Source organism: Lepeophtheirus salmonis, chromosome 1 (genome assembly GCF_016086655.4).
Source record: "Lepeophtheirus salmonis chromosome 1, UVic_Lsal_1.4, whole genome shotgun sequence".
Classification (NCBI taxonomy): domain Eukaryota; kingdom Metazoa; phylum Arthropoda; class Copepoda; order Siphonostomatoida; family Caligidae; genus Lepeophtheirus; species Lepeophtheirus salmonis.
In genome coordinates this window covers 38,290,140-38,305,109 of record NC_052131.2, presented here as the reverse complement: position 1 = coordinate 38,305,109, position 14,970 = coordinate 38,290,140, and the positions used below count along the sequence as shown (strand labels likewise).

At 31.9% G+C, this 14,970-nt stretch overlaps 1 protein-coding gene and 1 long non-coding RNA gene across 3 annotated transcripts in view; one reads left to right on the top strand and one right to left on the bottom strand.

Moving 5' to 3' along the window:
• The window catches only part of LOC121118349 (uncharacterized), a 147,934-nt gene that overhangs the window by 3,622 nt on the left and 129,342 nt on the right, over nucleotides 1-14,970 (bottom strand). The window lies entirely within an intron of this gene.
• LOC121118289 (uncharacterized) overlaps nucleotides 1-14,970 on the top strand; it is a 38,442-nt gene that overhangs the window by 14,316 nt on the left and 9,156 nt on the right. Inside the window, exon 1 of one of the 2 annotated variants that reach the window (XM_040712859.2) lies at nucleotides 13,689-14,218. The exons of the other annotated variant lie outside the window; for it this stretch is intronic. Coding sequence (XP_040568793.1) covers nucleotides 13,991-14,218 — 228 coding nt within the window. The 5' untranslated portion in view covers nucleotides 13,689-13,990. Of the gene's footprint in view, nucleotides 1-13,688; nucleotides 14,219-14,970 lie in introns of those variants that run through there. 2 annotated transcript variants of the gene reach the window in all.

The following is a 14,970-nucleotide window of genomic DNA, read 5'->3' as shown; positions in this document are numbered from 1 at the left end:
TTGCTCCATTCTTGAGTGAAGCTTTGCCAATTTAGCCTTATTGCTATTCAAAATGGCTACTACTGAATGGTGGGAGATGTATCGTAGTGTGTGACTTTGCCCCTAGGAGAATGCAATAAAGTATTTACAAACTGGTTTGCAATTGTTGAGCCAATCAAGTATTGATACGTAATTACTTAAACGTATATTCATAGATGAAGTTACTTCTTTATATATTATTCATTCAGTAGTGAAGATTTGCCGTTTTTTACTATTTTTTTCAAAATGTCTACTCCTGAGGATTTTGCTTAGTAATGGTGGTCGTCGTAATTTGTAGCTCACAAAATTTTGGTGACTCTTCTGATCCCTCCTCCCTACTACATGAAGAAGGAGGAGAACGCTTTCATTGTTGTTTTAAGGTCTCTTTAGTGTTTGTGTTTAAGGGCCTTGCCCTCCTCTGCATGATCTTATTTTGATTAGAATGAGTATAAGAAGTATGTATTAAGAAGAGATTTTGAATCCCTTACGGGTGGAGTAATATTAACATTAATTCTTTATTTATTTAAAGGCTTCTTTTGACATTGACGCTGTTGTTGTTATTATCGTTGTGGATGTCGTCTTCTTCTTAATCGTTTGCCCTGAGTAATTAATTGTTTAGAATGATGAATGATCAGGAAAGAAGAGGTAACGTCCTCAGCCACTCTCTGTAATATGTATTTTCTTGATTTCTTCAACTCTCTTTCTATATGTTATGACTTATGTAATATTTAATATATGTCTGTAATTAATAGTGATGCACGGGTTTTTTTTTTTTTAGCCTACGGGCCCTACTTCTTGTGAATTCTGTAACCCAGTCCCTAACATTTGGTCTAATTATTTGTCCTATATGCTTATCAAATACATTTCCTTTCAATGTATTTTATACAAATTTATTTGACAATAAACTTTTTCACTTTCCTAATGGAATTAACTTTTTAATTCTACTTTTAGTGTGAAGTAACGTTTTTGAAATATACCCCCCACAGTTTATCCAACAATTTGTCATAGAAATGGCAGAACTTCCCTCTCATTGTTAGTTTCCCCCGAAAGAAGGTTCTCACATCAAGGTCAAAGTTATTTTTCTATGTTTTGAAAAATAATATGTGCGAAAATGAATGTGTGACTTATAAGTATGAGAAAGGATGGACTTGCTCGAGTGTCTTGCCTACTTTTTAAGAGTAAGATCCCAGCAATGAAGGAAGTTATTTAGTAATAAATATGAATATGACATTTTAAAGATAGGGTTGTTACTAAGACATTTTTTTTAGTATGTGTAGTCTTGAGGGTCTTGGGCTTTTTAATGAATCTTTGACAAGTTTGACAGAATTATTTTATTAATACAAAATAAACAGCCCAATCGTGAGCTAAACGTCAACACAAGCATCACTAGTAGGTAGCTAGTTGTATTGTGTTTCGGTCTGAAAATCCTAGAGATATTATGATTTTTGGTATACCGAACTAATTCCGTGCTTTAAAGAAGTTAGGACCATATCAGTCTCTAAGAAAAATTCGGTCTTGATTTTGTTATTAAAAAACAATTGCTCACATTTAAAATTATGTTTTAACCGATTATGCAGATGAATTATTGATGCAGTCATATATGGTTCACCAATTTTGAACATCTACCTACAATGACGTCAAAGGAAGTTAAATTTTTTGCATAAATCATATTTGTACAACTCATACTTGGTGGGCCATTGAAATTTGAACACTTACTAATTCAATAATTATTGAAATTAATTAATATTTCCATATATTAAAGCATAAACAAATAGTTACAAAATAAAAACAAACTTCTTAAGTACAAGTGAAGAACGTGATTGACGAATTTCCATTCATTCATTCCAAAAGTTGGGTGACTCCAGGACCACTGACTACGCCGTCAGCAAGTCCGAAACGTTAGAGAGGAAGAAGGACTCTATATAAAAGGCCAAACTGGATCCGGAGGAGATAAAAAAAAACAAAAAAACAACAACCGAAATCCATCCACTTAAGTGCATGAGTGTCCATGCAAGAGATCTCGGGGTTTAACACTAGACTGTCCAGAGAGCTATAAAAAAAGGGGGTGGAAAGAACCTTGTAAGGGTAGAGAGGCCACTTTTGACACAATGAAAGACACCCATCTTCTCCGTTGCAAGGCTATTTTTGAATTAGTCTTATGAGTTCTTATGAACTCTTTTTTGACACTTCGGTTCCTCTACATTCCTGATGCCAACCCCCCTCAATTACACCTTTTGGGTCCATGTCGAGGGGAAGACCTACATTGTCCGATATCCAAACACATAGGCCATCAAAACCACTGTAAGTCAACAATGGGATGTCATGATCTTGTTGGAGTTAAAAAGTCAAAGTTTTTTTAAATGGATTACTCGTTATATAGATTAATCATGGATGACGTCATGTGTTTTTCACCAATTGTGAACATCTACCTACAATAACGTCAAATGAAGTTAAATTTGTTGCACAAATCATATTTGTACAACTCATAAATCAGGATAGCGGAGAAAATCAGTCCAAATATTGGGGCCAAAAAAATCTGTCTACGATTTGCAAACTATTTTGCTCAGGTCTAAGTTTTGAGTTTGGGGCCTGGAACGAAATATAGGTTTAGAAAAATTGGTTTCGGATCGAGTCTCAACACTAATACCTACTGAACATATTCTATGAATGTACATTATATACAATGTATGATGGTTATTTAACTTAAAAGAGCAGCATATAATAAATATACTTTGAATGCATAATTTTTGAGTGTAGTTTTTCTCTCTGTTCCCATTTTTTCTTTTTAATTTATAACATTAAATACAATATGACATTGCAGTTTTACCTCTCTCTCTCTCTTTCTCTTCATACAACTCAAGTTGCTATTTTTTAATACTTTTATTGCAATATGACCTATGCTGGAAAGAATGACTATGGGATTTTTTTAGGCTTCTCTTTAATATTTTTATACTAATAATAATATATAATTTTTTTTTAAAAGAAAGAAATATGAGTTGTTCCAGGAAGGCTTTTATATATAATGTGTACTATATAAATATGAGCAGATTTATTTGCCTGTTTTCTCACATCTATATACCTTATATTACTTTATAGAACATGCCTAGAATCATGAAGGATAACCTCTGGGGTGTTATCGGTGCGTGAACAACATTCCAAATTTTAGAGGACCCTCTAGCAGAATCGTTTTCACTCATATTATAGTATGTGTATAGGAAAAAAATTTTATCTCATCCAGATCCTGAACAAATGCATTTTCACGAATTTTTGGATTTTATTTAATAGCTATTTAATAGTAATATATATATATTTGTTCTTCGGGGGGGGGGGGAAGATTTTTTTTGAAAAATTATATTTAAATAAAATCAAATATTAAATTTTCTTGTAAAAAGAAAAAATTCAAAATTCCTTTTTTTTGTGGATGGCGAGCTACAATCCCTCCAGCCTACCTCCTGTGTACGCCCCTAAATACCTATATTGTATTCATTATGCCATCACAGCTTTTTATACGAAAATTCATTTCTCGATCATCTCACGGATCCCTAGATGATGCACTAGTGATCCCCTGCTGGGAATTACTGATGTGGAACATGCGTAGGATCATGAAGGATAATCACTTATGAATGTTTATATATGTTATGTACATCTCCGGATGGTATAATTGTTGTATTCTCGTATGTCCTTCGATTTCCGAAAGAGAGAAGCTATAATATATTAATAGATAATATGTATGTGCTTGGAGTGAGATGTGTGTAGCTTATATCATTATATTGAACATACATTCATAAATGTCTATCTATTAGACTGGTTCCTAAAATTGTGTTTTAATATTGGGGAGGACATGGAACAAAAATCTTCCTTTAGGTAAAATATGTCGAAGTATAAATTTTGAGCCATATTGATCCATGTTTAGAACTTGGCTTTGAAGCTGAAAATTTCCTAATTATTTTATGAAAGAAAATAAAGCAATTTATTATTAATAACTATATTAGGTGAATAAACACTCTGAAAGATGATTCTATAGTTTTTTTCCTAAAAGGAATATTTCTTATTAAAAAAGGGCAAATGAAATATCAGAGTACCACTTATAGTGCGCACTTTTTTCACCATTTTGTATAACATAAGATTTTTACTATTTACAGAAAAAATTGCTGCTTTTTTTTTTTAAATTTTATATTTACAGTAAAATGAAGAGTAGTTCTGAAAAACAATTTTAAGAACCAGTCTAATACTGTGTATATTTTCACCTTCTTTTCTCTATAATAATATTACCATACACACTGAAGGTAATAAATCATCTATGTAAGTTTTATCATAATAAAAAAATTTATTGTTTCGTTGACAAATATCAAAGTAATCACTCATCATACCATGGCTACTACCACACACAAAACCAGGAGGAGGAGGGGATGGAGAGTGAAAATCTCTCTTATCTCTTTTCCTACAATATGTATGCTGTTGGAAGCAGCATCCAAGTCATATACTATGTATATGTGGTGAATTAACACAAAATCAAGAAGAAAAGGAGAATAAATGTCCAATTAATTGGGCTTTGAAGATAAATTGGGAATTTTTCAAAATGCTATATCTCCGCTCTTACTTTGAATTTCGCACTAAAAATTACTCTGATGTGACTGGCTTTATTATTTTTTTCATATGATACTTTCTTTACAGAAAAAACCAAGGTCATAAGAGCTTTTGAACTACTTGGAACATTCTCATAAAGTTGTTGTGCTAGTCGATGAGTAAAAGTCCGACTGAAGTTCCACCAGTTTTGAAGTAACTTCTAATCCGTCCAGAGCTCTGGCCACCGATGGTTCCATCATACCACCACATTTCATCGAGGCTGGACTTAAACTCAACACGGCTGAGTACCTAGAGAAAGTCTACTGTGAATGGAGGAGAAGTTTGGCCTGAACAATGTGGTCGTGCAAAAGTTTTGAGACAGTTTTTAACATATAATAACTAAAACAATTTGATTATTTGCCCTTTTACCTTAAAGCCTGGGGTCTTCTCCTTTTGTTCACGTTAAATTCTAAATATTAAAGTTGATTATAAGGTTGCAAGGACAACGAAGGTGAAAGATTGTAACCTTACGTGACTTTCCAAACACAGTTATTTTGAGTAAATATGGTTCAAAGACAACCGTTTACCGTATGAAGAAGCGTCTAGATAAGAGCGATGAAATCAGAGAAGCTCCAAGGAGTGGTCATCCAAGAAAATTGACTACATAAGTTGTATTCAAATTCTTGGGCAATTAAGTTTTGCCTCCCCAATCATTAGATCTGAATCCTCTGGATTCTAGTATTAGGTGGCAAGTACCAGGTCTACAAAATCCGACACCCAAATGTTGAAGCCTTAAAAAACAGTGGGCTGCCATGACTGATACCTACATCAAACACCCATGCAGCAAATTCTGCCGCCTGGAAGCCGTTATTGCTATCGACGGTGGTCATATTCCAGACTAATGATCCTCAATATCATTATTATAAATTATATTAATAAAATTGTTTTGCATATTAAATCTATACAAAATTATGGCTCATTGAATTCTTTCATTTTTTCACAAAACTTTTACATGACCCAGTATATATTTGCAATTGGACCCATAAATTGTCAAACAACTCAAATCGAGGATTCCAAAACTAGTGCATCAAATATGAATTCATTACAAATAATTGTACTAATGATTCCTTCATTATTTCATTAGAGTACTTTTTTACGAGTTCTCCGTTATATGTACATTGTACTTAACTTCATCAGTAACTCTGAGCTTTTTTAAAACAACTCAGTTCCTTTATTTATAATACTATTTTATGTGGAAGATGACGGGACAAATTTTTGACATTGGAGTGTTACTTTGTTGTTTATATAAGTAGTACTATATTAAATATAGATCTTTTATACTTTCTGGTAATAATTATTAAATACTCATTTTTATCAACACTGCCGTTTACAAAAATGTCCATATTTGAGGATGAATGGGGAATGTAGTCTTTATTACGTAGGGGGCATTTACAATATATATGTGGACTGGACAATCTGTTTTGCATTTTTGTCCCCCACCCCTCCCTATGTACGCATTTATTTTACCCCCACTTCTTATTAAGTGCGTACGTTATAACTTATGTCCGCCAATTCTACAAAACAAAGTAGCAAAACGTCCCTGATAGCTTGAATAGATTCAATGAGAAGTGAGTCTTTTTTTTTTCCATGCAGGGTGTCACTTTTTATGATACCTCAGATGACGTCACTGTATCATTTTTGTCCTTTTTCCGTCATTATGAAGATTCTCCTTGTTAATTCAATAAAAAAGGGTGAATTTATTGAGATTGCTCATGTCATACAACCTTTTTTTCCCAAAAAGAAACCGGGAAAAAAGCCTAAAATAAGTTGGTAGTTAGCCAATTATTCCCAACAATGGAATTATTATACAATAATTGTTATGAATCGTTCACAGCATTAAAAAGTTAATTATAATACCGGGTGGTCCATGAAATCTGAACACTTATTAATTCAATAATTAATTAATTAAGGTTGAGTGATTGAAATTAATTCATATTTCGATATATTAAAGAATAAACAATTAGTTACAAAACAATTCAGAGCTCACTTTTTTAATAAAAACGTGATTTTTATTAAATCAAGAAAAGACAACTTAAAACCAATTTATAATATATTTAAATACTATTTTTAGCTTTATCTTTTATTTTTATTTTTAAATTTCCCCCTTCATGAGCCATAACGCCGTCGAAGAGATTGACAGCTCCTGACGATGAAGGCAATGTCCAAGGTGTACCATGCTGTCAAGAAGGCAATGAATGATGAGAAGTGCAGCATGCATTTTTCTCCAAGACACCCCAAACTGCAAAATCCTGGGGGTAGAGGTCAGGGCTGGAATAGGGACACATGAAGGCAGAACAAAAATCAGCTATTATTGCAGCAGAAGTTCTTGATGTTGTAGGCAGTCCATGAGATGCCAACGGTCTCTACAGCCTTCTCGGCACAGAAACCGGCTCAGACTATATCGCACACGCTTTGCCTTTATTGATATTGTTAAATCAACTATTTGTATTTAAGATACAAAACTCTTTGGTGTACTCGTAATCTTACAATTTATATTCTGATATTGATTTATTCTTAACAAATAGTCGCACTACTCAATCCAAACCTTATAATAGGATATGTGCCATACCTTTTATTAAAAGGTTCTCACTAATTGTGGATTTCGGAAATAACAAAGGGTTTATTATAATCATTCGAGCTATTTAAAAAAAAAATAGTCTTCAATAACAAATGCGTCTTTTGAATACACGTTTTTTTATTATTTATTCTCTTCTTCTTCAAGAACCTTGCTTTAATTCCCCGAAAAAGACTATGTATTCTTTTTTCATATATTAGATTTTTAGATACTTGCATTTTAACACCTTGATGCATTTCATAATTTTTTTATGGACTGACAATGTAAATTAGAATAAGAAATTTCGGGCTACATATTTATGTATGTAAAAGTATTTGAATATTTTCTGTATAAGTGCTCTTCTTTATATATAATCATTGGATTGGATCAACACTTATGTAAGTTACTATAGGCTTATTCTTAAATCAAAGTGTTAATATCATTGAGTTTCGTTCAAATTTATTAAATGCATTTCATGGTGTTGATTATGCTATTTTGATGAAAAATACCAATTTCATTTATTGCTTGCATAATCCTGCAATGTAGATACATGATAATTGTATATATAAGTATATAGATGCATAAAATTTGATCTCCTGGTATGTAAAAATAAAAGAAACCGGAAATAAACGTGGTCAATTTGACAGATGTTTCGGAAGAGATCATCTTGGCTTTCATGAGGTTTCATTAGATCAGCTGCAAGTAGCCATGAGAGGAAGGAAATAAACACAAATTTCACTCCATATCTAGGATTCAATTATATTCTTAGTTCTAGACTAACAAGCCCTTACCCTTATAATTCTCCAACGAATCCTACGTGTTACTTTCCATTATCGATGAGTTCACGCACTTTAGACTTAAATGTTACCTCCTCAAGAAATTAAAGAATAATGATGACTGCTTTAGAAAATAAAACAAAATCTTTTTAAGGTTCCAACTACAAAAAGAACGATTTTGGTCTTGTTTTTACGTAGTGCGTCGAGTTGAGTTCATGTTAGGAAATCTACCAATTTTCGAGTTTGGTTGAGTTCTATTTTTTGAAAATTTCTACATAATATAGAATGATAATTGATTTTTTTTAATAACAATAAGTCGATTTGATCTTAATACCCTGTACTTATTTTATTTCATACGATACCATTTTTACAAGAGTTCAGACACTTGAAAGATTATGTAATTGGCGAGCCTTTTTTTCTGATTTAGTGGAGCGGCAAGTATTTGTTCTAATATCAGTTGAGTGTCGTACACTTTTTTAAGTAATGCCCGGTAGCATTATATATTAGTACTGCAATACTATAACTAAATAAGGGATGTGTGTAAAGAAAAAGCTAAGTATAGTGATTAGAAAACGATAAGCGGTAAATGTCCTCTTTCTTCTTTTTTGTTCATTATTTAATAATCCTGTGTTTGTTAACATCCCCCTCTTAAAGAAGAATTCTCGTCTATATCTTGTATAAATTGATTTAAAAATTCATAATAAAATAAATATATAATTACAATATTTTCACTGCACTAATGCTACTATAAATGTAGAAGGTTCTCATTTTTATAGCAGTAATTCATTTTTTCAGGAAGCTGATATTAGCAAGGGCCAACTAAGGTTAATATAAATTCAAGGTTATACCTTAACGCTTGTACGACTGATGTTTGACTTCCACCACGCTTTTTAATATTGACATGATAGTGGCTGCGTTTTTTGTCAAAATTTGTCTTTTTTACCCAGCAGTGGGTACGATACAACAAATTTAAAATTCAAGAATTAGTGACGTCATAGACTATGATTGGTTGGATATTTTTTCAAAACCTGCCTATCTTGCCCAGCAGTCGGTACAGTACATCAAATGGAAAATTCTTGCAAGCCCGGTTACATAATGGTCTAAACTTGTATTTCTATAACCCTTGGGGGTCAACCATATCGCTCACGCCTTCTCCTCGCGCTCTTACATAAATTCCATCTATAAGTATAACAAACTACTGCCTACCCCACCTGACTTGTCTTTCATCTAAATCCTTCTCCAAATCTGCTGCATATTTCTGCATAATGATAAACAATTTAAACATACCTACCACTGCACTCAACAACAACACATTATTATTCTCCCTCCTAGAATTAATAGAATGAGTCGACAAATAAATATATATTATGTACACATATGATGTACTATAGTTAGTACAACTTTTTGTATATTATGAGAGAGAGAGAATAACCAACTTGTTCCTTCATAATATGTTTATAGGCACTATTATTTGTCTTTAGTAGATTTTTAACAAAATATAGCCTCTGAACGTGGTAACCCTGACGATTTGAAGAATATTGTGGAGAAGAGCAGCTAGGCTATCTTGACGTTAAGAATGAAAAAATAATGATAACAGGTTTGAAAAATAAAACTGAATTTTCAAATGCCAACTAAAAAAAAGCTTTGCACTCGTCTAACAGCATATTTTTTACAACTCGATTTATGGAGTCAATTATTCATGAGTTTTAAAAAATATGCAAGCTGAGCTCAGAAGTGTTGAGTCGGTTCTTATTTATTCAGTCAAGTCCATTAATATGGACCGATCCTTGGGATTTTTCATAAATATATCGATGCTTTGTAAGCCAAATAAGATAGATATAATACAAATATTGCACATATCTTGTAAAAAGTATAATTTTATTTCATAATAATACGAACATATTATACTAAAAAAAAGGACAAACACCTTCATTGACGTCCAGAGGGACTGGACTGGACCACGGTCCTAAATAAAGACTGACACAACCCTTCATTATATCAGCTGCTAGGAGCTATAAGACAAAGGAAATGAACACAAACTTCACTCCTTATCTTGACAGGAATTACTCCAATGTCGACCTCCATTTACTACTCTGAGTAAAACAAGGACTTCCGCTTTTAGGTTTCTTCAGTGTGACTCTTCGTTTTTCATAAGCACACGTATAAAAAGTTATATTATACTTTCATATTTTCGCATTTGCTATGGAAAATGAAATATAAACACTTTTCAGTTCGCAACTACAAAACATCTCGCTCGCATTTTAGATCATATTTTTATAGCGTTGCTCACATTGCATTATTAATATTTTCTTATGTGTGCTTAGTTTTTTGGCTCTTGAACAACACATCTTGATCAATAAGTACGATTAGTACTATTAACTGCAAAAATGATTGCATAACGCTCTTTATTTTTTGTCAATAGGAAAATAATTCTTAGTTTATTATATACCATAACTTACTTCGTTAGGTAGAATTTTATATGTACAATATGCTCAAATTCAACAACATACCTATAATAGATTGATGTACCCATGTACCTATGTCCCTCACAATGGAAAAATGACACTAAGCAAATATGTACTCACATATGTGCGTAGTAGTCTTGGATGGAAATTATATATACTTATATATAATATTAGTGTTGAAACTCGGTACGAGACCGATTTGGACCTATATTTTGGTCCCAATCACGGTCTCAGGCTGATTTTTGAAGTCTCAATCAATGGACCGACTTTCTTTCATACTTGGCCAGTCTGAACTGTTACAGGTCTCTATACGAAATGGATTCCATTTGGCACAAATCCCAATTTTTTTAAAGCAAAATGAGGGGCTTTTTTGAGGGAAGACACTTTGAAATGACCTAGTTTTTAGAAAAAAACATTCCGCATTTTTTGTCAAATACCCTTTATTAAATCACTTTTGTTCCTAAAAATCTATCTATTTATAAGTGAGGGCCATTGCAGTCGCATTGGGTGGAGTGGTTTAAGACTGGCTGAGTTATTATACGAATTGTACATTGCTTCAAATTCATATGACGTCATTGTGCCCATGCTCACAATTTGAGAAGACACGGCATGACATAATCAATCATTCATCTATGAAATCGCTCTTGAACGTTTTTTTAATGAGACATTTTTTTATTGACGTATTGGACAATATTTCGCTCCAGATCCCAGAATCAAACTGCGGAACGAAATTTAATGGTTTTCAAATCGTGTACCGATTTTCTCACTAAAGGAGTTATACATATTGTAGCGTCATGTGTTCATGCTGATAATTTGAAAACACACGTCGTGACGTCATCAATAATTCATCTATAAAATCAGTTTTGGCCGAATTTAACATTAAATAAAAAATTTCTCTTAAATGATTTAGAACGAATTTTTCTGTGAGAACAATCCAAGCTTAACTTCTTTTGAGGTTGGAACAAGAAATTTAGTAATCTCAATAATGAGATATAAACACTTATAAGATCGTATGACGTAATGATACCAATGCTCACAATTTCAAAACGAATTAATTTATTTACAACTCATCTATAAAATCAGTTTAGACCGATTTTTTTTTTTTTTTTTTAGAATCTTATGAGACCAAATATTTCTATGAGCCTGATCCAAACAGAACTTCTTTAAAGAATGTGAATTATTTTTATCTTAGAACAAAAATTGTGACAATCTCAAGACTAGTATATACATTTAAGCTCATATGACGTTATGATTCCGATGTTGACAATTTCAAAATACATTACATAATCAACCAATCAAATGTGAATAATTTTTTTTTGTGAGACGGATCTTGACCAAATTTTTTGATGAGACGAGACAGGTTCAAACCGTACTTCTTTGAAGAACCATATTAGTTCGAACTACTTAGAACAAATGGTATGTCAGGGGCGTCTGCAGGTTGAAGGAAGGGGGGTTGTAAATATAAAAATTTCAAAAAAAAAAAATTAATTTTACAACTTTGTTACAAACAAATTTAATTTTTCATTTTTTTCTAATAAATTTAATGATTATAATCTAATTCTTCAAATTTATTTTGAAATATCTGTAAATTTTTCAATTCTTTTTTCACAAAAATTTAATTTTTCAAAAAAAAAAATTTACAAAAAATTTTATCTTTGTGAATAGCTGTGGATTTTTGAAATTTTCCCCCCAAAAATATAATATTTGAATTTTTAAAAAAAAAAATCATTTTTTATGAACAGCCGTGAATTTTTAAAATTTTATTCCAAAGAATAAGGCACCCCCCCCAAATATTATCCTGCAGATGAACGGTCTAGGATTTCTAGACCGTAACCCACCCTCCCAACACTAAAATATAGGTATATAATATACAAACATTTTTTGGACACGTAGGATCCAAGCAGTAGTTTTTTACTGCTTTGAGGGAATCCCCCCTTCTATTGAACAACAAATGGTTTTGATAATGTAGACGAATATGTTTATAACATAACATAATATGTACCATTGATTTTCTCTCTTTAATCTTTTCCCTCTCTATAACAAAAGGGGGAGGAGCATTCAAAGATGATGACCTTTTTTTTAAAAAAAACACACAGTACTTAGTTAGCTAGTTAAAGTGTTTCATTTCGATTAATTGATAATTATAATAGGACTTAATAGTAAGAACCGATTATCCTGGGGGTCCCTCTTTTTAAGGGGGGAGACAATGAACCATACAATAGTAAATGAGTGGTTTATTGAAGAAGAAGACACAATATATAATATAATGTCTGTCTTATTTTTATGTATATATTCTGTTCTCACGAATTTCCTTTTAAAATACACACATAATATTAAGAGATTTATATAAAACGTAGAAATTTTGTTAAATAATAATAATGTAATTATTATTTATTCAATAAAGTCTAAGAAGTTAAACTTACATATTATGTGGCCGTCAACATAAAAACAAGCTAGAATGTTAGTCTGGGGTATTTATTTTGTATTCTTCCATGTATAAGGAATTTTCATCACACTTTATTAATTATTTAAAGAGCAAATTGCACTACTTAAAGTAGTCTAAATTGATGGTCACAATAAAAAGATGATAAATTGATATATTTTATTTATGAGCCCATATCAGGATCAAAATAAGGCTTTAAATCATAGCAAAATGTCTTGTGAATCTTAACTTCTTATCCCACGTATTTGAATAAAAAGACTGTTTAACGTATTGTATCGCGGCAAAAAGACGTAGGATTTAAATGATAATTATAACTGAAAACAGTATGAAGTGTAGAAAATCCTAGATTGAAGCAAAGTTTTATAATAAAAAAATACTGCCACGGTGTGTTTTGGATTCTTTGACAGAAATTCTTACTTTCTCCTAACGTTTACAATTTGAAATCCAATGAGGTTTGTATTGGATAAAAGGAATATACAGTCTCTATAAGTAACACATAAATACATAATGTATTTTTTTATCAGTAGAATATGCTTCTACTTTTTTGAACGTTGATTGGTGAAATAAGAAAAGTTAAGCTTTGATCATTTTTTGGCAATAATAGTTCTCTAGTTGGGAATAATTGGTTTAGAATTTTCCTACTACCAATTGATTATTGGCTTTTCCCCTTCTTTCTTTTCGTATGAAAGGATGCGTGATACAATAAAAGTATGACGTGAAATATATCTTTGAAATATACAAAGTCCAAAAAATAATTCAGGATTTTCTCCTTTCACGATTTGGTTTTGAGATTGTTTTAATGTTAACGGGCCACATATATCATTTATTATAACAATATCAAAGTATGTGATAAAGGTTGTTTTATACCTGGTGTGTTACTTACATACTTATTCGTATGATGGTACTGGTACTGGAGATGATTGTGCCAGGAGGAAGAACAGCAGTAGCAGCAGCAAACCTAGGCGTGCGAAGAAGAAGTTCTTTTTCTCAAGAGCGTTTTATACTTTTGTTATATGCGTACATATTTACTTAATTTCGTATTTAGTTATTACTTACTAAGTAACAACAATAGTGTTATGTACCTTTGACTACATACCTAGTGAGTGAAATGGTTAATTTAGAGGGTGAACTGAGTATCCGTGATTTTATACATAGTCATAATAATAACAATATAATTGATGCAAAAAATAGTGAAATTATTCGAGTTGTGGGTGTAAGGGATCATGATGACAACTCATCTTTGCTGTTCGGAGCAGCTGGAGATGGACTTATTAAGTCCAGCTCAAAAAAGCTAACGTCATCCTCTCCTAAAGATGATTTAAATGGAGATGAAAAGGTGAGGAAATATAGTTGTTTGATTACTTAGTTAGATGTAGGGTTCTTAATATGGGACTTTTAACATACCCGTCCCTCTTTGGTCCTAGAAAAGCGTTCCAAATTGACAATCTCAGTTTACCATTTGAATTAGTTAAGGTCAACTTTACAAAACGTGAATAATTAGCGATATTTATCAATATAGGCCTAATTTAGGCATTAATTAGGCCTATTACAGAAGATCGATTTATGATTATGTCTCTGACCTAAGTAAAAGATGTGCACATCATTGTCCTTTCCTATTATAGAGGATTTGCATAAATGTAGATAAATATGTGAGGAAAGAGAGTTCGTTCCTTAGACGGTAATATTTCGTATCTTTTAGTGTACTTTTTTGGGCGTTATTTACATGTGTGAATTTGCATGCAAAAAAAAAAAAAAAAATGAGAGAAGGAAAGTGAAGAGAGAGAAGAAGAGAGAAAAAGAAGCTCTCTTTTGACGAGCGATTTTTTTATTTTTTTTGTTATTTTTTTTTGCAAAAAATAACAAAAAATTGGTTAGTCAATTGCAGGTGACGATGATTGTGCAGTATGGCAAATAATACTAATACTGGTAGTGATAGTCGTATTAGTAATAATAGCAGTTGTCATCTTAATAATCACCATGTTGAATACTGGTCAGAGGTACATCAGATTGCAATCATTGAAATTGATGCTGCATCACGATAATCCACTCATAAACAAATCCTTTAATTTTTATATATAGTGTATCTCC